This window comes from Sabethes cyaneus, chromosome 2, assembly GCF_943734655.1.
Source record: "Sabethes cyaneus chromosome 2, idSabCyanKW18_F2, whole genome shotgun sequence".
Taxonomy (NCBI): Eukaryota; Metazoa; Arthropoda; class Insecta; order Diptera; family Culicidae; genus Sabethes; species Sabethes cyaneus.
The window spans coordinates 186,568,887-186,593,910 of record NC_071354.1 but is presented as its reverse complement, the minus strand read 5'-3'; the positions used below and the strand labels follow the sequence as shown (position 1 = coordinate 186,593,910).

The 25,024-nt window shown below is 37.4% G+C and overlaps 1 protein-coding gene across 1 annotated transcript; it reads right to left on the bottom strand.

The window, feature by feature from the left end:
* Nucleotides 1-8,939: 8,939 nt before the first annotated feature.
* LOC128736446 (FMRFamide neuropeptides) lies at nucleotides 8,940-23,927 on the bottom strand. Its single transcript, XM_053830930.1, has 2 exons — nucleotides 23,732-23,927; nucleotides 8,940-9,973 (listed from the first exon to the last, which is right to left on the bottom strand). Exons 1-2 carry the CDS (start codon nucleotides 23,925-23,927, stop codon nucleotides 8,940-8,942), a joined length of 1,230 nt encoding a protein of 409 aa, XP_053686905.1.
* Between the last annotated feature and the right edge of the window lie 1,097 nt (nucleotides 23,928-25,024).

Genomic DNA, 25,024 nt, shown 5'->3' with positions numbered 1-25,024 from the left:
GTTAACATGAAAATGAAATGAAATAAGCAATAAAATTTTCTGAACTGAGGAGCTTATTTCCAGAATCCATATCAGTGTTTCACCCAGAGCTAATTTAGAACTAAAATTCCTACATACTTATTGATGACCAAGTTTGTTATACCTCATTTATTTCAAAATGACTACTACTACAACTACTTCTAGTTCATCACCGTTTGTCTATGTGTAGGAGGTCAGCGTTGTTTTCTCTGGAGCTTCTTCCTATCACATAATTGGTATTTGATGCATTGATTTATAACCCAATTCGTAGCCACCGTTTTTAGTCTGGCGTAGATTGCCTCCACCGTCCCAAGATTAATGATATCTAGATCGTCTGCAAGGTCAAAGAGTTGGCTACTTTAGCCAAACATCGTTCCTCTCGTTTCGATGCCCGCTCGCCAGATCACCTGTTCAATAGCAATCTTAAATAACATACAGGACAGCCCATCCTCTTGCTGCAACCCTGTGCGCTATTCGAAAGGCGTTGCAATTGAATTTTAAACGTATTGTTTTGGATAAAGAATTAGTATCGGAAAACTGCTCTAATTCATACAATATGCATAGCATACTAGATCACCGCGTGCGACGGACACGGTCTGACGTGTATGGACAACCACAACAGAATAGATTTCTCGGGTCTCTCTAGGACGTTTCTCAAAACGCTGTACAGTGAACTCTCGGAAAAGTTAATCGATTGGGGAATGGGTCGATTAACTTTTCCGAACTATTAACTTTTCCGAGTAGTCCTAAAAATCATTGAAAATGATAAATACAAAGGCGAAAAACGCATTCCGGGATATAGGATACACATTTTTATGTATTTGCAAGTTGTAATGGAAAGAAATATGTAGCAAGATCTTTATGAAATAATACTTAGTTCCTTTCAGTAAGTTTAAAATAATCGGTTACACTAGTTTACTTTTGTTTTTTCTGCGACTACGTTTTGATAATGTTCGCGCTTATTTTTAGTTCCTTGCTGTTCCTTTTTTGCATTTAAAATTCATCTGAGTTTGCGCTTTTCCAGTATGTTTTCAATAATCCTGAAGTAACTATGTGCTCGTATTGAACTATTGTTGCGACTGTCCGGTACAAAAATTTAATTTAATCTCAGTTATGACGCGACTCTGTATGAAACTGTGGAAAGGCGACAATAAAAATGAGAAATAAAGATAGAAGGTAAACTCACGTGTGTGGACGAACGCTTGGACAACCAATAAATTCAAACTCTCAGAAAAGTTAAGGCAAAAATTAACTTTTTAGAGCGTTGCATGAGAGCTGATATTCGCTTAACTTTTCTGAACAATTAACTTTTCAGAGAGTTAACTTTTCCGAGAGTCTACTGTAGCATCAAAATGTATTCTCCGGAAAAACTCGTGGACATTCACCTTTTCTATGCCGTCGCTATTTGTTAAGCAACGACTGCCCAGCGAGAGTATGGTTGTAGATTTTCCGACCGACGACTACCTAATGCAAGTATGTAAACACAAATCCAGAAGTGTTCGTCTTATTACACGTTTTGATGTTAATTCAGGAACTTTCACGATAACGTACCGTCGCTTTCGAAAAGGTACGTTGTTTTCAACAAAGTTTCGAAGAGATTATCTCAAGACAAGCATAAGCCAAGTTGCCCAATGGCCCCGCGTCACATTAAAAGGTGTGGAGGGTGCTGTACCGGATAAATCATCCTTAATATTTTTTTGAAACGATGATTCTACAATTGATGAAGGGACGGTAAGGGAAAGTAATGAAGAAGGATTTTTTGGGAATGGAAGGGGGGAGGGGTAATAAGTAGCTACGTTTAACAAGTTGTCGTTGTGACTCCTATCTTTTGTCCAATGCTGGAAGGTGCATGCTTTCCCTTACCGTCTCTTCATCAATTGTAGAATCATCGTTTCAAAAAATTTTTAATACATGCCTGACCTCCAGGCTTGGCATACACTTTTCGCTTTGATTTTGCTCTTTTGATTACTGCACCTCAGCCAAGCAGAATTTGAAAAAGTGGTGTATGGAGCATTTGTAGAACAAGTAATTAACTATAATATTGCTGAAGAAAGTGAAGTTTTATCTTTAGTATTTACGGTTCTGAAGGGTAGTAATGCCGTTGGTAGCAAAAAGAGCGCTCTTTTAGCTACCAAGAGGGTAGCAGCCTTATAGCGCCATAAATACAAAATGCACAGTAATGCTTACTTTATCAATATTGTAGACAATAACAAATTCTACAAACGCCCCATACATCACTTTTCCAAATTTTGCTTGGCTGAGATGCAGTAATCAAAAGAACAAAATTGAAGCGAAAAGTGTATACCAAGCCTGCTGACCGCATTTCAAGGTCATGACTAAAATCACGAGTTTGGTAAATCATCCTTTCCAAACTACAGTTTTAAGAGCTGCTGCCTGCGGATAAACGTGCGGCTTGTGGTATGCAGTAGGGTAACCAACGTATTTTGGACCCCTCAGCAGCTGTACATAATTTGGACACTTACAGCAAAATCAAATGCAAGTGTCCAAATTATGTACAGCTGCTGATGGGGTCCAAAATAGGTTGGCTACCCTATTATGCATAAAAAAGTGAAGGCTAACCCTCAATTTATAATTAAAAACATTGTTGTTGTTGCTATGGTTTTTGATACGTGTCAAACCGTTTCCGTTGCACGTGGTATTCTAGTGTGCTAATTTTATGAACTCGTGCAGTTTCCAGATACTAATTCAATACTTAATATGATAGAAATAACCGTTTCACGTCAAAGTACGAATTGTAGAATGATACCAGTGCTTCAAATTGATACCCAAAATCAAATAACTTTATCACGCTTTTTAAGAAAAAAATTGATGAAAACGCCCCGAGAAACACTTATTTCAAAGCTTTTTTGTTTCTGAGAAGTTACCAAATTTCATGAAATAAAAGATTTTAGGGGAAATCCTTACAAAGTTTTCTTAACTTTCGAATTAAAGTAACAGAATTGAGCTAGCTTGCATACTTTTTGTTCTAGAGTTAATTTAAGACAAACAAAACAGACAAAAATGTAACTAAGGTGGATGCTCCAGTAACTACGGAAGTGCCAGTAGTGGTCGAAACTCGAATTATTCCATTATTGTTGCAGATTTTGGAACAAGTTTGATAAGTATCGAACTACCAGTACCAGTATAATTTGGTAAGTATCAAGCTTATCCCAAAATCTGCAAAAATAAAGGGATGTTTTGAGTTTCTACCAGTACGGGTTCTACCACAGCTACTGGGGTCTACCCTAATCTACTGTTTTACGTTGAAAGGACATCAAAATTAGCTGTTCTTTTACTAAAACTAGGGCTAGCTCGAAAAAATAGAATAGATCGAAAATGCTGAAAATACCCTCCCGTGCCCGATGTTGGTGCTATTTAAGGTGAAGGTCATCAGAGTCCAACTGCTTTTTTACTGATTTCAGTACTTGTTGCCACTATCGTTTTGTTTGTGCTAAGTTTATGCTGAGTTAAGGGGCTGAAAATACCCTCCCGTGCCCGATGTTGGTGCTATTTAAGGTGAAGGTCATCAGAGTCCAACTGCTTTTTTACTGATTTCAGTACTTGTTGCCACTATCGTTTTGTTTGTGCTAAGTTTATGCTAAGTTGCTAGTAGTAGGTAAAAATCTGTTATAAACAATTATGAAACGTAGAATCGCGTGTCTATTTTTGCTGTTGAACTAGATCCGACAGTAATTCTATCACATAAAATGTTGTTTATGGTGAATTTTATTATCAGCGAATTTTATAAGTATATTATCGACGCACTACGACCCTATAATTTAACCCTCTAACGGGTAAGACCGTCTGTAGACGGCCTTCGCTTTTGGTGCTCCAGAGTTGCATACGAAATTTGTTTTGAATTGACAATACGCAAAATGTGTTCAGAATAGATTTCTTGGCATTTTGATATTAATATCACAACATTCTGTCTATGCATTCAAAAGTTCTCATCTTTCAAAAACAAAAATTCCGAAAAATTTCGAAAATAATGAATGCGCGAATATTCCCTTTTTTACTTTTGGAGAAAAAGGATATCTAGAACAAAATGATTGACCTTATAATTTTTCTATGAGTAAATTTCATGCTTTATTTCAATTTTGTAATGTATTTGAACTGAAAAAATATCTGGGTACAGCGTTAGACATAAAAAACGAAAAAGAGAAATTGGACTATTTGTAGCCTAGCGCTCCTCCAGATAATTATTTTTGCATGAAAATCAGAACTTAAGGTTCTTTTGAGTGCACTTTCATGATAAAATAGTCATTAGCTTGATCGCCTCGTTTTTACGATGTTGCCCGTTAGAGGGTTAATAGCGAAAATAAATGGCCAATTTCATGCTCAAATGTTTACGTTGGCATCACTCCATATAAACGTCCGTTCCCTTGGCAACGTACAACAACGACAGTCGCGGATTCGGAATTGCAATCGAAACGAAGTGAAGTTTTTCCTATCAATTTAAGTGAACAGATTGGACAAAATCATTAGAATATCTTACTAAATACGAAGACGGAAAACGAGTGTTATGTCTGTTTGTCAGTGTTTATATTGTCAATTGCAAGGAAAATTTTACCATCCAAAGTGCGATATCGCTCATAAAAGTGCTATTTTAGCTTAAATCGTTTCGGTATCTTCGGCGCACTTTTTCGTTATCTTCCAAGCAATAAGTGCGCCGAAGAGACCAAAACGATTTAAGCTAAAATAGCACTTTTATGAGCGATATCGCACTTTGGATGGTACAATTTTCCTTGCAATTGACAATACTTATCCCAAAATCTGCAAGAATAAAGGAATTTTCCGGGTTTCTACCACTACTGGTACTACCACAGCTACTGGGATCTACCCTTATCTACTGAAGTTTTTGACTGAAGTTTTTTTATTTTTAGGCCTTATCTACTGTTTTGCGTTAAAAGGACATCAAAATTAGCTGTTCTTTCACTAGAACTAGGCCTAGCTCGAAAAAATAGAAGCAATCGCTTAAGGGGTTATATACAGTTAGGAGGCTTAAAATAGTGGATTTTTCTAAAAAATTTTTAGAGAAAACCCTTTAACTGATTAAAGTGAAAATTTGTATACATCTTACAGTAGCTTTCGGCCGTATTTAAAATTTTGTTTTAGAAAAAGGTTATTTAAATAGCTGATATAGTTAAACTTCTAGAACTCTTCTAAAATAAGGCGTCTTGCGGTGAGCATGATATCTTTGGACTGAATAATCGAAAATCAAAAAACCAAAAAGGAATCGGTGATAAAATATATTATCTATTGATTGATCGAAGGATTTAGCAATATAATCATTTTTGACGAAATGGCGGCTTGTTAAACATAAAAAATCTCTTTTTGGGGTAAATTTTGCTCTTAAATTGTCCATAAAATAAGAAATATTAATCGGTTAACAAAAACCTTCGATTAATGTGTAGAATATATCCTTAGAACACTTGTGTCAAAATTTGAAGTGATTTTCTGTGTGCATACTTAAATATATGTACACTACGACCATGATATAAACAGAAAATCGATTTTTCGAAAATTCTAACTGTATATAACCCCTTAATGGGCTGATAATACCCGATGTTGTGTGCTTTTTTAAAAAACGGCCATCGGTAAGAATGTGGTCGATTTGGTTCAATGTTTGTTGTTCACGTGATCTCCAGGTGGCTTTGTGGATATCTTGTGTTTTTTATCGCCTGGATTCAATTTGTAATTGTTAATATTCGACAAGCCAACCTGTCATTACCCTTGAAAAAGACACCAACAAAGTACCGAAACGTCGGAAATTCATCAAACCTTTATCTTGACGACTATCGCTGATGACTGTCCTGACGAATATTATTAATTGCTGTATATCTTTGCCGGAAAAGAAGGTGCTTTTGATCACCAAACCTTGGGAAGCTGCAATGTATATACATCGCTGGACAGATCCCCTGCAGTGACACGACACCGACTTTTCAGGATTTTAGCGATTCACCACCCATGAAATTCAGCGATCTGTAGTTCCAGATACCAAGTATCCATTCGAAGTCGAGTGCAGTCTAGAGGGGCCCTTAGTTTTGTGGCAAGACAACAGATTTCTTAATTGAGCCGTCCACTTCGGATCAAACACTGTCGTGAGCCGCTCCTAACCTGGAGTATAACTGAAAAAAGGCCATCTCAGAAATTGATGAAATTTTTTTTGAAGATAGATAATTATATGGACTACAATTCTTCCATACATCACAAAATGGGCATATTTAAGGAAACAAGTTTTTCTAACAAAAACTTGTTCCGGAAAAAATGCATTTCAGTATTTTCGAAAATTATAGCAACTACAAAAAATGATGTATAAGTGACTTTTACAAAATTTACTGAATTTTCATAAAAAAATACTGAAAAAAATAAAAATCATTTCCACACTTAGAAAAAAAGCATTTTAAAAACTAAAACTTGATTTAAAAAAATGGCCATCTCGGAAATTAATGAAATTTGTTCTGTAGATAGATATTTATATGCCCTACAAGTTTCTTATATATCGCAAAATGGACATATTTAAGAGAAAAAAGTTTTTCTAACAAAATATCTATTTATATTTTTTTCCCAGGAAGGACTTGAAAAAGTTTTTGTTAGAAAAACTACTATTCCTTAAATATGTCCATTTTGCAATATATAAAAGACTTGTAGGCCATATAAATATCTACCTTCAAAACAACTTTCATCAATTTCCGATATGTGCTTTTTAGATGTGCCTTATTGGTAAACGGTTTAAATGTAGTAGGATTATTAAGTTCAATTATTAGGCACAAATCTTCCATTCGATTGTGGGGAACGTACTGCTCGAGCTACGAATGCTGATGTATTATAAAAATGCTAGATGCACTTTATATCGAACTTTGAGCTTGAACGCAGAGAACGAAATTCTTGAGATTTTTCACTGATTTTTTTTTTGGTTATAGTTTGTGCACACCGAAGACGAAATTATGTCCGCCACCGATACGATCCACACCGTCATGAAACCCACTAAGCTAACCGAGATAATGGTTTTCGTTGAGCAAATTGTTGCATCTCCGAATCTTCGGTTCCTTTCACCCACTCGCCGTAAATGTGTATATCGCCATGAATCATCATCCATATTTAAGGTATTTATGTAACAATACTACACATCTCGATTGCATTATAGTTCAATTTCCGATTATCGTTTCAGATACATACGCCAAATTTATGCAAGGTTGACTGTCGTATAAAGAATGCACTGAAACTGTGTGGATGTATTCCATTTTTCTACAACATTTGTAAGTATTTATTTACCTAAATGTACGTGCTCATTTATAAAGCCATGAAAAAAGCACAATCAAAATTTAAAAATGCTCCCATTTTGTGCAAAACTTGTTCGTTTGTTAGATTTTAATTTTTTATATCGTACTTGGAGAGCTCACTTCTGAGTAACGGTGGTCCCCAAATCAACATTTTTTTTTCGATGGTATGGTCTTTGTGTTTGAACTACAATTGTTTAAATATGTTTACTTAAAAAGCTCATTAAAGTACTTTTAATTTTGTACCAAAAACTCTCAAAATCGGTGCAAAGATTCAAGAGTGTTGGCATTTTTATTTAATGAGTTTTACATAAATTCCATTCCACAGCGAGCATTAATAAATGTGACGCCCGAGGAATGATTTGTTTATCGAACCACATCCAAGAATGGTATTACAGCAAGTGTCATTGTATGGAACAGTGTGAATCAACCAAATTCACCATGAGATCAGCTAAAGTTACGGTAAGTTAATTGGATATGCTGAGTCAAAAGTTAAAATCAACGAAAAACAATAAACCGAACCCCTCTTTGATCCACAGACCTTCCCCCAAGTCAACGGCCACATCTCGGTTGAGATGTTGTTTCCGAAGCGTCGCATCAAGCGCAGTGTCCTGTTCAGTTTGAGCGACCTCGTGGGTGAGTAGCCGGACCGGCCCGAGACCAGGACCGGGACCGGGACGGGGTTGAGCTGGGTGGTGGTGCTGTAGCCTGATAAACTGCTGATAATAATATGCTGCTGTTGTGCGGTTGTTTGGTGTTTTGTTTCAGTATCTTTCGGTGGCGCCGCTGCTCTCTTTCTCGGATGCAGTTTTCTTAGCGCCGTCGAGTTTGTCTATTTTTTCCTGGAGTACGCTGGCATGGCCCTCGGTGACGCCATGGGAAAGTTGATGAATCGCTAAAAGTTAAATGGGCAGCAGTTGCTGCTCGCAATAACACACCGTCAGAAGGACAATTTTCGAGAATGTTCAGCTTGCTTCTACTAGTCACATATTGCGATTTATTAAACCAACGAGGCATTTTAAAGAGTTTGAAATAAGTGTGTTAAGTAGAAATAATAACGGTTTTGTATTGATTTGCTCTTTATAACAGCGATGATTGTAATTATTTAAATATTTTACTGATTGACGAGATCGCCGGAATCAAAAAAGGGAAAAATTAAATGATAATGGGTCGGTAAATAAAAGTAACAACAGCTTTGTAAAATTATAATCAGCGTCATGGAATTCGGATTCTGCTTCGATTTAACAAAATACCCTTCGCTTGCTCTTGCATATGTTGTTGTTTATCTTGATTTATAGCTAAATCACTATGACCTAGATGATAATGATAATAACGACTACAATTACTTTGTAAATTTATAAATATAGATAAATAGTAAGAATCACTTCATCTGGTTTTTCTTTATTGGTAATATCAATCATTCTTAAAATTGAGATCCTCCCAGCCCCGGAATCAATTGGGTCACGTCAAAATCAGACTGATAATCCCAGCCTTATTTGTTACCGTTCGCTATCGGGGTGAAGTAATGTGATATTGAACGTGTTTTAATTATTACCAATCTGATTTTGCGAGCCCAATTACGTCAATCTGCACTGCTAAACGAGTAGAACAACCAAACGCCGGTAAATGATAAGAAAAGAGTTAGTTATTAACAACGTACATCGGGGCAAGAATGTCCTCCTCACGGAGATGAATTTCATAGTCCTCGTCGGAATTGGAAGGCGAATTTTCAGACGCTATCCGGCTGTATTCCGTTACGCGTTTACTGCCATCCTCATTAGCTGCCAGGGCAGGAAAATCGGCGGCAGCGGTTCCGTTGCTGTTTGTTACATTTGCCGCCATCTTACCGGATCGACCGAATCGCATAAAATTGTTGTCCATCTTAATCAGGCGTAAAAAGTGCGGATCAGATCGACCAAAACGCATGAGATTGCCTTTGGAGCGACCAAATCGCATCAGATTCCCATTTGCCCGACCGAATCGAAGTAGATTTCCTGCGCGTGGCACCGCATTTCCGGTTCCCGCTCGACCGAAACGCATTAAATTCGCTCGATCGTACCGTACAAATCTTTCATCTGGATCTCGTTTGCCAAATCTCATAAGATTTTTCGGCGAATCGCGTCGGTAATATACAAGTTGCTTTGGTTTCAGTTGTTCGCTGGATTCACTCACTCCAGTTTCCTCTGACGAATTGGGTGTCCGTTTGGAGGGTACGTCCTCTTGGCTGTCATCCTCGGGGCTGTCTTTGTTTGTCTGATGGTTCAAATCTTCATAGTGCACCAGTGAGTATGGCACATCGTTTGGCAATCGACCAAAACGCAGAAAACCTCGATCCGCACGGCCAAAGCGCATCAAATTTGCCTGCTTGCTGGCTCGGGAAACTCGCTGTAAGTTCGGATCCGCCCGACCAAAACGCATGAAATTTTTATCGAGGGCACTCCGCCGTCTAGCCTCAATTTCTGTGTTGTCACTTTTAATACTTCTTCTGAATTCGAACACTAAACCGTTACCGTTTTCGTTGGGATAATCACCGCCCATATCCTGCTCATAACGGAACGGGATGCTTGGGTCGGTTTCCGCCTGATTCCTATCGGTTGGATCATACTCCGCACAGGAAAAATAGCTGCTGCATTTGTACACGAGAATGGCCAGAAAAAGATACATTTTTATCGAATCTGAAAAGAAAAGAAAAAACTGCTTGAGACGAGGTGTTACCAAGGAAGTACGCTAACAAACGTAATTTGCTATTATTTATTGCATTGTTTTTTCTATTGTTTCCGCAATTTCACGCATTGGAAAATTTACTCCCAGCAGACATAAAAGAAAGGTAATAAACCTTTACTCGGTATTTCTCTAGTTGCTTGCCACAATAAAGGCACGTAATTTTAAAAAGACTGTACCTTTAACAATTGATGGAAGCTCGCCAAAAAAATTCAATTTTTTTAGAATAAACAAACAAACCCAAGTTAGTTGTAGCATTATCCACCGCTGGTAAAACAAATATTCCAAAGACAATAATGCTATAATAACACACTTGAATGCAATTAATTTTCATGCTTTTTACACAACAATCCTAAAGCGGAAAAGTTGAACTGAACGAATAGCATTCAACTACCCGGTCCCTGGTTAAATATTTTTCTCACGCTGCTGGTTCCACTAACCAACGCAACACCGCAACGGCGGCCCGGTTGTGTGAAAAAAACACACACCAAAATCTAGAACGGATTTTTGTTTTCGTTGGGATTGTTCGTTTACCTAGCCCAAAAGAAAAAGTGCTCCTTTGGCGAACCACCGGAAGCAGCAGCAGCAACGGCAGCAAAATAGTGTGGGAGTTTCCACTTCCCACAATCGCCAACTCGTCGAGCGGGCACAATTGTCTGCCGCTTTATGTCGCTTTAATTATGTGTTTTTGTATGGCCGTATAGCTGCCACAGAATAGCACTCCAAAAGCCAACCTTTTAGTCGGGATCCAGAGAACCTGATTGTCTACTTAGCTAAGCTTAGGATAATTATTCGAAGCTCTATTAGATTATGGTGGCAGATGACGAATTGTAGTTCTTGGCTTACTCGTCAGTTGGGAGCCGTCGGGTAGTAGCTAAAGGAGAGCATTTTAATGACATTTCGATCGAAAAAATGTGACTACAAAAAGCACAGAAAATCTGTATAACATAGATTTATTTTCTTATGTCTGTCATTCCTGTCTAGGTGGTTTTTCGAAGCGGTTGGACGGTTTTACTATCCTGCAGGATGCGGCCCCGGTTGTCGTTAAAATTATTCTACCAGAACTTGAAGGGAATCTAATTTTTATTACGATAACGCGACCCGAATTCGCTATTTTTTGTTTGTTATCCAATACGCACTACACAGCTTAGTCTACATACTTTTCAGGCCTTCAAACGCCATCGTTATTAAGTTTTAGATTTAAAGTAAGTACAATTTATGACGGATTTTACGCCAACTCGTCTATGGAGTTTGCAACACCTTCTCAGAATTCAATGAAACTCTGTGTGTGTAAAGAGTTCATGTAAATAAGTCATTTTGCATACCTAGTTTTTCCAAAATTAGTATCAACTAACTTTTGGAAGAGGCTAAATTTTTTCTCTCTATTTTTAATAAAAAATCTAACTCAAAAACGATAGGACCTGCAAAAAAATTATTTATGAGTGATTTTCAGAAATCATTCTGAATTTTCATAAAAAATACTGAAAAAATGAAAACTATTTCCTACACTGAAAATAAAAAGTATTTTAAAAGCTAAAAATCGATTTCCCAAAAAAAGCCATCTCAGAAATTGATGATTTTTTTGCTGAAGAGAGATAATTATGTTGCCTACACTTTATACTGCACGCCACGTATGAAAAACCATACGAAGTTTATTTTACTCGGTACAGTGCTGCCGTGCCTAATATTTGCACGCTCAACGGTATCAATTTATATCACTTCGGGAACACTTAGTATCGCGTACGCTAGCTTCATAAAAGTACCTCGGAGTTCGATGATCAGCGTGGGCACTGGCGTACTTAGGCTGGGGAAAAGTGGGGCACACGCCCTACCTTCTCTGTAAAATTTAATGTAAAACAAAATTTCTGTAACCCAGAAGTCCGTTGTTTTTAATCTAATTGACCACTATTTTTGCGATAAATAAATTATTTAGCGTAAATACAGTTTCAGTTTCAAATTCTAGTGGCAAAAACCTGCTAAAAGAGAGACAAAATCGAAGGAAAACTTTTTTACCGCTGTTCGGCCATAACATTGCACAATGGGCAAAAACGAGCTCGTAATCCCTACTATTAGAAGCCGCTGGTTTGGAATTTTACAAGATACCTATTCTTATGTAAAAATATGCGGGAAATCGATTGGTGATGGTTTCATCCTGCGCAGACTTCGGGAAGTGCTCCATTTTACCCTACTTTCCTCAAAAATCACGATAAAAGCTAATTAAACAGGATAAAAACTTATATGCCGCCCGTGCAACGAACTCAAATAGCTTCTAAATTTTGTCAAAACATCAGAAGAATCAAATTCCATCCATTCCATACTGTGCGAAATGCAAGAATAGTCCATTTTGCCAATTCACCCCCAAATACATAGATAACTTAATTAAAGCAATTAAAACTAACTCAAAGGCAAATACAACCTTCAAAAGAAATGTGTATTTTATCATACTGAATAACTTCGGAGAACAGTTGAAAGCAATAAATTAATTGGATGCGGAGTTATTGTACAGAATTGATTTTTAAGTGTACTTTTTAAATAAATCATTATATCTCGCAACTAGCAAAAGATAGATAAGTTACTATATTCAGCAAAGTTGCTCATTTTAGTGTGTTCTATAATTTTTCTGAATAAAAAAAATTTTTTGGACGAATACAAAACAACAAAAGTTTGTACCACCCTGATAGATGAATATGAGATTACCTTGATAGTTTGAAAAGATGCGACCAAAAGATCTCCAAAGACACCATCGTCGAAATGTGTGTTTGTAGATCTAGGAGAGTATCAGGCAAAACGGACCGATTGTGAATTCATCACGCAACTAAATCGATGACAAACAACTCTCTTGATATCTTTCGAGTAAACTGGTACTATTCGAGTTTATCCCCCTGTCTTTGAATTAGTTTTTATCGCTCTAATTAGGTTTTACTATGTATTTAGGGGTGAATTGGGCAAAATGGACTATACCTGCATTTCGCACAGTATGGAATGGATGGGATTTGATTCTTCTGATGTTTTGACAAAATTTGGAAGCTATTTGAGTTCGTTTTACGGGCGGCAAATAAGTTTTTATACTGTTTGATTAGCTTTCATCGTGATTTTTAGGGAAAATAGGGCAAAATGGACCACTTCCCGAAGTCTGCGCAGGATGAAATCGTCACCAATCGATTTCCCGCATTTTTTACGTGAGAATAGGCATCTTGTAAGATTCCACCCCAGCGGCTTCTAATACTTAGGATTACGAGCTCGTTTAGGCCCATTGTGCACTGTTTGAACTTCTACTTCGATTTTGTGCTAGAAACGTTAACACTCCGTATACTCATTTTTCGAGTTTTTAGGTTATAGAGGGCACAGACGATTGATTAATTTTACACAAAAAATTTTTACTCAGATACAACAATTTTTGCTCCCAATTTTTAAAGCCAATTTTAAAGAGAGGGTGACAAAACCTTTGAAAATAATTTGCAATGATCTGATTGACACGGAAAAAACAAAAACAAAAAAATTGTCAAACAATGGGAGGGAAAAGTGGACAGCAAAAAAGAACAAAGTAGAGAATATACGAAAAAACAGAACGTGACAAAAAAGGGGATTAAGCAAGACATAAGAGGAAGAACGGAAAAGACAGAAATGAAAAATGGGATAGAAAAGGAGTTGAAAAGCGAAAAAAATCACAGCATATTATAGTATAGTTTGACCGGCCATGAGTTACCTGATGCTTGGGTTTAGCAGACCATTCTCTATGTGCATTTTCTGATGATTTAATTCTTTGTGATGATCAATAGCAAAGCTAGTGATTAGCCACGCCCATGCATTTCAATTTGGGAGGGAAAGGAATATTAGTCCGACACTTGCTGCTACTAGAGACCGAGACATCCTCTGCATCATCCACAAGTGTCACAGAGGGGAGTTGTTGTTAGTGGAAAGGAATTGATATGGATCCACTGAGGCAGGTGGTGCGATCACAGATATTCGAGCTCGCATATGATTTTTGGACGTATTTAGTTACGTGACCATTGCGAAGCAGGTAGTGGATTTAGAATTGGAACAAACTTTTGCTCATATTGCGGCGCTCTTGGAATCCCAATCTGTCGGTCCGTTATTTAACCAGAAAATTCGATGCTGCTCATAGTACCGTGAGGGGAATTCGAATCCGGGAAGGAATCCAGTCGTATCGAGTTAGCAAACAGCCAAACCGAACAATGAAACAGAATAGTTTGGCCAAAATTCGTGCTCGAAAGTTATACGACCGGGTACTAACCAAGTACGACCAAGTCTACTGATGACCCTATGCCGATGAAACTGATGACCCTATGACGATGAAACCTATGTCAAGGCTGACTTCGTGCAAATGTCAGGTCAAAAATTTTACTTGACAACAGCTCGGGCGGATGTTCCAAGCAAATTTAAATTTGTTTCTGCCGGCAAATTTATACGAAAATTTATGATTTAGCAGGGCATTTGCAGCTGTGGCAGAAAAGTGAAAGTTTTCGTTAAAAATAAGACAAGGACGTCGAAACTGTACCAAAAGGAGTGTCTCCAAAAACGAATTTTGTCGTTCATTCTATCCCACCACCATCCCGTAATGTTTTGGCCAGATTTGGCAAGCTGTCATTACAGCAAAGTCGTTCAAGAATGGCATTCAGAGAATGGGGTCCAGTTTGTTCCGAAAGACCTTAACTCACGCAATTGCCCCTCGTTCCGCCCTATTGAGAAATACTGGGCAATCATGAAGAGGAGTCTCAAGGCAAAGGAAAAAGTTGTCAAAGACATCAATCAGATGAAGACCTGGTGGAATAGATAGCCAAACGATGGACGAAGAAAGTGTGCGCCGCCTAATGAGTCATATTACAGGAAAAGTTCGAAAATTCCTTCGAAACCATGACAAAAATTATTTGTCCGTATTTTTTCTTAAAAGTATAAAGAAAATACTACATTTGTGTAAGAAAAGATCTTGAATTCAATAATAAATAACTGAAATAACTGAAATACACGATATAGTTTTTGTTCCAATCAAGTGAATTCAAAATGACCTTGTTGTTTTTAAACCGCTGTCGGAAGAATGCAACGAACGAGACACGAAAGCAAACGATGCTAAATTATTATACGAAACGGTACTCAGTATGTACGCGCCGGTTCTATTAGACTAACTTGGATATTGGAAAATTTTCTTGCAAAGCCAGTAATTGTGTTTTTTCGGATTGATGTAATTAGTAATTACAAAAATGAAGATCACAAATACACCTTTTTTATAAATTTAATGTAATGGTAATAGTGCTCATAATGAACCATAATTTGTTAAGTTATATCGAAAAATATTATTCACATGCGAGATTTACGGTAGCTCGAAAACCTCGTGTCAAACTTGAATTTATTATACCTGAAAATAAAAATCAGGCACAATGAAACGAGCCAATAGATTCCCTAAGTTGATAAGCATGTCCTCCTGCCAACGCTAATATGCAGAGATATAGCGCCCTACACACTTAAAAGTAGTTAAAAAGCGAAGAAAAGACAAACACCGGGACCAAATAAAAGAAAAAAGTCGAAAGTCGGACAGAAAATTACAAAAAAAAATGAGACAGAAAAAAGGAAAAGGGGGCCAGAAAATGAGGAAAAACAAGAAAAACTCGAAAAAAGGAACGAAGGAAAATCAGGACTCAGGAAAAGGGCGAAAACAGGACATAAAAGAGAAACAGGGAATAAGGAAGCAACGGGCAGAAAAAGGGAAAAAAGTAACGTGAAAATGAGGGAAAACGGCACAAAAAACATAATACAGAATAGGAATTAAGAGAAATTAAAAGGGAAAAGAATGATAGTGAGAAAGAGAAAAAAGAAAATCGATAGAGGAAACAAGGAAAACGTGCAAAAGTCAAGCGTACCCAACAAACACTTTTGTTTAAAAGAAGTTTATTCAACTACTAGATTGCTAATACTAGTGGTGGAACAAGTGCTCGATAAGCTATTATACAACAAAAATGTTCCCAAGGTGAGTTAAAATAGGTGATCTAGTTTTCACTGTTTGTAGAACAAAAGTGCGCGGAACGATTGGTTAACAACCATCGACGTTGTTTATACATTCAACAGTTTCCGCTTTGAAAATTTCGGTGATCGTCAAGGGTAACCCAGCGGGGGTGAAAAACAAATTTGAACATCAGAAAACTTCTGTTGACTAACCTTGAATGTTCCTTGGGTATTTTAAGTTGGCATATAAAATGGGAAGAAAAACAGAAAAAACGAGCTAACCGGAAGGGAGAAAGACGAAAAAATGAAATATAAAAGGAAACCGGAGACGAAAGAGAAAATTGAAGCAAAAAACAATATAAACGTGACATAAGAGACGGAGAAGGAGGGTCGAAGAGAGGAATAACGGAAGAGACGAAGACGGAAAAAGAGAAGGAAAGGAAATAAAAAGAAATAGAGAAAGATGAAACGGAAAACAAGAAGAAAAGAGGAAAAACGGGAGGAAAATGAGTGCAAAATTTAAGGAAAATGTATTCGGAACGAGAAAAAAGGGAAACAAAAAGAAGAAAAACGGGACTTAAAAACATATGAGCGAATAAGACAAAAATGTCAATTTAATTTCAAATTAAACATCGTGTCCATGTTCAGTTTGAAGTAAAATTTTGCGCTCAATTTAGTTATAATTTCATTGCTGGAGCTTGAACTCATTTCTAAGCGGGGCTATAGCCTCCGGAATTTTTTCGACCATTTTATTTCTTTGGCATATTAAAATTAAATGTACATTGATATATGGGAACATAAAGTTGTGATGCATATAAAAATTACTCTCAAGTTTTTATTATGTAAAGTATCTAACAATAGTTTTTCTCAAATTTAAAAATCCAGCTAATTTTTCTAAGGGGGGCTAAATGTCTCCTAGGGGGGGCTTAGACCTCCCCCCCCCCCCCCCCTAGTTACATCAATGTATAATTTAATGAAATATGATAAGTCCGATTTCTATATTATTTCAACTTTAATTTCTGGTCCAATTTCAACTTTGATTTTAAATTGCAAAGTCCAGATTTTAGAATCGGCCGGTATTTTTTCGATAAGTAATAATAGATCTGCCATCCCACAATTACTCTAAAACATTCTTCTGAAAGGTAGATTGTCTTCACCTTTTACTTATATCTAGGCATAGGCACACTAGTGATCGTGCGCAGTGTAGTAGGTTGCAACTGAGAGATACGAAATCATATCCGCACGAAAAAGTTATATTTCACGCCACATAAGAACATATAAGTACCAAAGTGGAGGCAATATACGTGCAAAAATTTTGACAATCATTTGTAATTCTATCTTGCATTCTATACAACAGTTTTTGGAACACGCAACTTAACACTCCTCGATATGCAATCAAGATAGAACTAAATGTTACAATCAACTATACTGCTATATAATTCACAGTCATAAGTTGTATATGACAACACGCACGACTACAAAACAATTTATTGTACATTTCGCTTTGACATACTCTTATCATTATGCATTTCCAATGTAAAACTAACATGATGAGGACTTTCTATTACGATCTTGTGTTATCTGGGAGTGTTTCGTATTTCCTTTTCTATTGAGGCTTACGGGTAAAAGTAAAAACAAACGTGCAAAATATACCAACAGTAAGAACCAATCGCGCGACGATGTGTGCGTAAGGCAAATGTCAGCAAGTTCAATTTCATTTACTCACACGGTCAACTAGGATAAATATGAGGCACCTACACATGAGCTACGGTTTTTTGCCCATGCCTGACTTAGGCAACACTTGTAGATTTGTAGTCCGTTCTATTTTTACTAGACAGTGCGATTTGCGGAATGAATCAAGCTATAATGAGAGTCAACAACCGGACCAACCGGATTCTAAACAAGCTTTTCTTCCAGGCCCCTCAGATACAATAAGGTAAGATAAATAATCATTTATCTTAGTGCATCTCTTGTACTACGTTTAAAAAGAGCAAAAAAACTCACTAATAAAACCACACAAAGCAATCATCGTTAATCATGAATACGAATTGAGGGCTTATTTCTCATTAAACTCTAGTGTTAGCGTCAGCGCAGCGGGTTGAAAATCGAAAAAGTTCTTTTCAGGACTACTTTTTAAAATATTAGAAGAATTGAATTCATGAATTATTCATCTGTTAAATAGTAGCATTCAATTCGTCTCAGCTCCCACTGGGCCTCGATATACGAAATCATCAGCATCAAAAGTTCGAGTTGAATCTACATGCGTCAAACGTCAAACTCGCGTTAATGCCTATAGGCATAGAGCTTTCAACTTTTCTTATAATTGCAAGCGATATCCAGCTTGAAGGCATTACAGTAAAGAAGGAATCATATAACCCTCTTACGAGTAAGGCCGTTAGAAGACGGCCTTCGCTTTTGGAGCTTCAGAACCATACACAAAATTTTCGCCATGATTATATAACATTTCGCCGAATACCATTTTGTGGAACCACTTCTCGGTTGACCATAACGCGGAATATAGAGTTTCGTGGAATACCATTTCGCAAGGGTTATCCTCTCCTTATTCGCTGTCGCTCGTTCGGACCCAACTGAAAGAAAGTAATAGAGGTCAGTAGACCTAGGAAAATAAATAACAAATTAACACTCAAATAACAACACTCGCGACCTGCCGCCGTCTCGCCCTGCGTCATCTAGTGTTACTATTGATAGTTTTTGGTGGCCTTGTTATTGACTAAAGTTTTATGGAAGAGTCTAAAATTTCTAGAGTTCGCTTAGTTTTAAAGTTACGCAAAAATTTCTGTTTTATTTGTATGAAAGTCCTTATCCCCCTACCACAGGGGTGAGGGGACTAAAACCATCATAAAAAAATCCTGCCGCCAAAACCCCCCACATGCCAAATTTGGTTCAATCTGGTTGATTATTACTCTAGTTATGAGGAAATTTGTATATATTTTATTTGTAAGGAAGTGTCCCCTTTTATAGGGAGGAGGGGTCATAATTCCCCTCCTAAAGAGGGGAGGGCTCTCAATGCACCATAGAAAAAAATTGCCTCCCAAAACACCCACAGGCCAAATTTGGTTCCATTTGCTTGATTAGTTCTAGAGTTATAAAGAATTTTGTATTTCATTTGTATGGGAACCCTCCCTCCTAAAAACGGGAGGGGTCCTAATTCATCATAGAATAAAATCATGCCTCCAAAAACCTTCACTTGCCAAATTTGGTTCCATTTGATTGATTAGTTCTCGTTCTCGAGTTATGAGAAAATGTATATAGGAGCCCCCCCCCCCACCATAGAACCATAGAAAAAATTCTTGCCTCCAAAAACCTTCACATGACGAATTTGGTTCCATTAGAGTGATTGGTTCTCGAGTTATGAGGAAATTTGTATTTCATTTGTATGGGAACCCCCCTCCTAAAGGGGGGAGGGGTCATAATTCCCCTCCTAAAGAGGGGAGGGGTCTCAATTCACCATAGAAAAAAATCTTGTCTCCTAAAACACCCACATGCCAAATTTTGTTCTATTTGCTTGATTAGTTCTCGAGTTATGCAGAAATTTGTATTTCATTTGTATGGGAGCCCCGCTCTTAGTTGGGGGAGATGTCTCTAACCATCATAAGAACCTTCCCCAGCCCCAAAAACCCCTACATGCAAGTTTTTACGCCGATTGGTTCAGTAGTTTTCGATTCTAAAATGAAAGTACGGACAGACAGACAGACAGAAATTCATTTTTATAGGTATAGAATTGAACTATACCTAGCACACATCTAAATAATTATTTTAGCATAAAAATCAGAACTTGAGGTTCTTTTGAGTGTGTTTTCATAAAAAAGTTGAAAAAGTAGTAACTTGTTAGAGGGTTAACATAAACATGCATTATATATCGACATTATACATCGAGGATAGGTCGGAAAATAATTGAACTAAGCATTCCATTAAAACTGATGATGCTAAAGATTCTATTACCTAGAAGTAAAACGAAGCGGATTTTGCTTTTGATTATTGTTGAGTCGAAAAAAGGCAGCAACCACCGTTGCGATTTGGCAGTGGGAAAAGACACAGATTTTATGCGTGATTTACGCGACCGAAAAAAAACAGTAGTTTCTACCACCGCACAGTAGGCAAAATCGACCGAAAAAACGGAACTTTTTTTTGCCGCTGTTTTTTGGGGTAAAAAATGCCTTTTATTATGTAAAAAATCACGAAAAATCTATTGATGCTGGTTTCAACGCACTGAAATGACGGAAAGTAGCCCATTTTGCCTCATGCACCCCTATTTTTTAACAGTTTTGAAAGAATCATGCACAAATTTTTTCTAATTTGAGATTCTATGATTAGAAAAGAAGAAGAATGTTAGGAAAAAGGTATATGAACAATTTTATTTTAATGCAAGATAATCTAGAAGTCTGTTTTGCCCTATTTTACTCAAGGTTTTTGTACCACAGGCAAAATGCCAATTCGATACTTTTACCAGAGATTTTCAAGAAGGTATGCTTGTTGGGAAGGTTGAAAAAGTCAGAAGTTCGAACGACGATCCAAATTTTCACAGAAATGTCGTGTAAGGGAATGTTTTGCGTTGCTTTACCCTGCAACTACTACTAAAATCTGAGAATGTTTTAATAGGAAAAGAAGCAAATGTGAAAGTGCTCCGATTTCGTTCAAATTTGATGTGTTTGTTCCTAGTCGAAAAGTTTTAGACCCATATTTTTATTGAACGCTTAGGGTGCCTCTTTCTGAGTTGGGATGGCTCCAAAAATCATCATGTTTGGTTTGTTTGGAATTTAGGTTTTGTAGTTTGGGATGCTTTAAGCTACAGTCAAATATATTTCCTGAAAAGTTGATGGAAATATCTTTCATTTAGAACCGAAATCATTAAAATCGGTTCAGTGGTTCAAAAGATATGAAGCTTTTAATGAAATAAAATCAGAAAGCATGACGATTTTTGAAGCCACCCTAACTCAGAAAGGGGCACCCTAAGCATCCAATAAAAAATATGGGTCTAAGATTTTTCAACTAGGAACAAATACACCAAATTTGAACGAAATCGAAGCACTTTCACATTCCTAGTAACAATTTAGTTGTTATTACACTGTTATGATGGCATTTAAGACCAAAATTGATCATGAAAACCGCCATAAGAGTACAATAAAACTCACATTGTTGCTTGGGATTTGCTCCTTTTCCTATCAATACAAAGCAAAACATTCCTTTACATGACATTTTTGTTAAAAACTTGATTGTCGTTCGATCTTCTGACTTTTTCAACCTTCCCAACAGGCATGCCTTTTTGAAACTCTCTGATAAAAGTATCGAATTGGCATTTCACCTGTAGTACAGAAACCTTGAGTAAAATGGGGCAAAACACACTTGTAGATTATATTTAATTGAAATAAAATAGTTCCTATATCTTTATCACAACGTTCTTCTTCTTTTCTAACCACAGAATCTCAAATTAGAGAGAGTTTGTATAGATGATTCTTTTAAAACTATTAGAAAATAGGGGTGAATGGGGCAAAATGGGCTACTTCCCGTCATTTCCGTGCGTTGAGACCATCATAAATCGATTTCTCGTGATTTTTTACACAAGAAAAGTCACTTTTTACCCCTTTAAAGCAGCGGCAACAAAAAGTTCCGTTTTTCGGTCGATTCTGCCCACTGTGTACCGTGACAGTCCGATTGTGCCATGTGAAAAATTTTTCAACCGCAATTAATAACGGTCCGATTGCGCGCCGGGGAACTTATTGCCGTGAAATGTATGCCGGTCCGTCGTGGCTTGTATGCCGGATTATGATTCCGGAGTTGTTTATGCCTGTCGCTAGGAGACGTCTGATAAAAAAAAACGCGAAGAGGCAAATATCGCTGCTTGCGAAACATTCGCAACAAGAGTTCCTACCCATTTTGGTCGCATCATTTGTTATTCACTTATTCTGTATTATGCTAACGGTTAAATTTTGTCAGATGGTCTAATAGATTAAGAGACATAATTTTAAAATTTGACGGACTGCATCAATTTAATTTTTGCAACGGTAGAAGAAAGAATGAAACAAAGGTGTTGATAGTATCTCAGGGGAGTCAAAGCAACACTTATTAAGTTTGTACAACGTTCCTCTTTACCCCTTCAATTTATATTGAAGTTTTCTTCAATATCAATTGAAGGATAACTCTAATTTTTTAAGTAACTGGTTTTCGTTCAAAAGTCTGTCAACTAGGCCAGTGCTCAAAGTTTTATAAAACTAAGGGACTTCTTGGTCCAAAACTGTACGATAAACTTCATTTGTCACCGGGCAGGGTCATGATTTCTGTATTTTAGGGGCTCTCATGGAATTTTATTCATCGACTTTCTACTGAAGAATCAGACGCATGACATAATTTTGTACAAATAAAAGTCGTATGGCAAAGAAAGAACCCATTGTTTCTCCGAGTCTCCGATTCTCCGATCATAGAAAACGTTATAGTGATATTGAATTTAAGATTCGAAATGTTTCCAGATTCCGCAAAATTAGACCCCATCCGAGTTTGAAATAAAACGCCACTCATTCCGTTTTTAAGAATAAACAATTATCTTTCAGATGCCACAATTAGTTACCTAATGACCGCTTTTTGCTTTATTTCCGTCGATAACAAAAAAAAAGAATTACTAATTATTCTCTGCGAGAGAAACAATCATACGTTGCTTTTTACTCCGGAATTTGCCGAAGCACCTTACTGATAAAAGTTACTGCCGTCGCTCCTTTTTGGAAACATTGCTTCCAGCGCAATTAGAGCAGTAAAGTAAGAGAATGTTTGTGATTGAAAACTTTTTCAATAAGTTAAGTAGTGATTAAATTTGTTAGTTATTGTTATCTCCCTTATTCACCCTGCTCCTGCATCACTAACCACTCGTAAACGTGGTACCTCCACCGAATTCAAAGCAAAAGGAGGCGCATGATCTTTCGCAGTACCACGCTCTAGCAACTTCTTCAAGTAAAACTCATTAGGTTGAGGCTTCTGACACTCATTAAAAATGATTAATAATCATAATATTCAATTCGTCAAATTACCGAAACTCTTATTAACAAATAGTGCTCTAGTGTTTCAATAGTTTTAAATTTTTTGGAAAGGAAGCTTGAAACGTAAATGTATTTCAAAAATACGATGCTTTCAACTGCATTTAAACATTATTCAGTAACAAAAAACTGCCATCATGTTGGAAAAATTGAATTGAGTAGTTTCAAACACAGTTTCATTTCTAACAATTATAGTATCGTTTTAATACCTTATTTTAAACGTAACGTCGTAATGCACTCTTACCACGGAAGCTACCACGTTAGTCACTCGATCCGAACTGCACGGAACATTATCACTTTTTCTATATGCAATTCATGTAATCACACCGAAACACACCTGAAACGTCGTCGGATTATTCCCCACAATGATGTATCATGACGACGAACGGACGAATTCCCAATGCACAGTCAGTCACAGATTCGGTGAAAACTTATGCACACACGTCCCAACAACCGATGGCCAATTGGCACACTTGTTCAAGCTAGCGTGTCACGTTGTTGGGTTGGCTATTGTTGTCGTGTGCCGATAATGCACTGCTACTGTTCTCGTCTAATTACGTTTGATGGAGCTGGAGTCCACTAGTCTACTGACTCCGGTGTACCATTTTCAATGCTATCTTTCTGAAAAATGTAGCGCCAAAGTGCCGAATATAGGTTTATGTAGCAGCCGCTTTTCGTCCTTCCGCTATCCGCAAGCAAATGCGTACGCACACAGAGAGCAATCGGGCGCACCCGAAAGCATGCAGCAACCAGCAAGCAGCCCAGGAGGTGGATAATCAGAAAGAGGAGCTTCTTCAGCGTCAGCAGCGAGGAGCGCAGTGGTTGCCAGGCACCAGTAGCATCCTACTTTGGCATTGACATTGTTACAGAAGCATTGATTTTCCGAGTCAGCTTCCAACACTGCCATCGTGGCTGCTGTGGTGTTCTGTTCGTTGCTTTTTTCGGCGATTATTTTTCTTGCCCGATCATGTTTTCCGTTTCTTTCTGTAAGCAAGCGAGCGGACGCGCGGTACTTTGTAAGAATAAAGCCGGACGTGCTGATTCGCTGAAGCGGTCATGTTGCTACTGCCAAAAGATTCACACACGATTGAAATACGATTCGCCCGAGGCACCCGTGGTGTGTGGCACTTCTGCTTCGCCGTGGCTTCCTGCCAATGCGTGGTTGTTGTGCATGTTTGTAAAGATTGCAACAACACACCGTTAGCTGCACTAACTTCGCAATTGCCCGAGACAACAGGATGCCAGTAGGTGGGCTGTGTAGCTTACGCTAGAAGCTTGATGTGGCTCCATCATACGAACTTCCTGCAGACAAAAAAAAAACCCTCGTATGGGAAACTTGCAGCCGAAGATGGGACAGCGGAATAGAAACTTTACTACGAGTTATGGATGTGCTGCGGAATGCGTGGGAATAACAGTTTAGTCAAAGGAAGAAAGTCAAAATTGTAATTGAATAATGCTTGGAGAAGCACGATTTTAAATGGGGGTGAAAGGCAAAAAAAAACAGTTTAACTTCTACAGTCACTATTTTCGAGGTTAGTCTATTTTTGCCAAATAAACAAACATCAAGATTTTTTTTTAAATATTGAAAACTAACCATTTGATCCCTATTATTGAATCAACGAGTTATCAATTATGTAATCCCATGATGCGTGGGTTATTTAGTCCATATGTTTATAGAATGTTGAACATAGCCAAAATTGAACCAGATTGATCGAAGAGTCCATTATATCAATCAGTCAATCATTACGCGAAGTAAAACTGGACAATTGCAAGGCTAGTGCAACTCTCTGACAAACTCTCCCAGTCGAAATTCGAATATTCGAAGATTAGCTTGTTGACCAATCCTTAAGTGCCGTATTAAAAATAATAATTTGCGACGATTGCAACAAAAATGTCCTCCTATTACGCGCGATGATGGTGACGACAGTAGCAACGGGTAAAATATGTAAATATTGAAGTATAATTAATAATTGTTGAAAGATCTGATGCAATTTTAACAGAAGT

Excerpts from the sequence above, each read along its gene's own strand:
- LOC128736446 (XM_053830930.1), bottom strand. The coding sequence starts at position 23,927 with ATGGCAGTGTTGGAAGCTGACTCGGAAAATCAATGCTTCTGTAACAAT. Across the intron at positions 9,974-23,731 it reads TGCGCCCGATTGCTCTCTGT|ATTCGATAAAAATGTATCTT; the intron begins GTGCGTACGCAT and ends TTTTCTTTTCAG.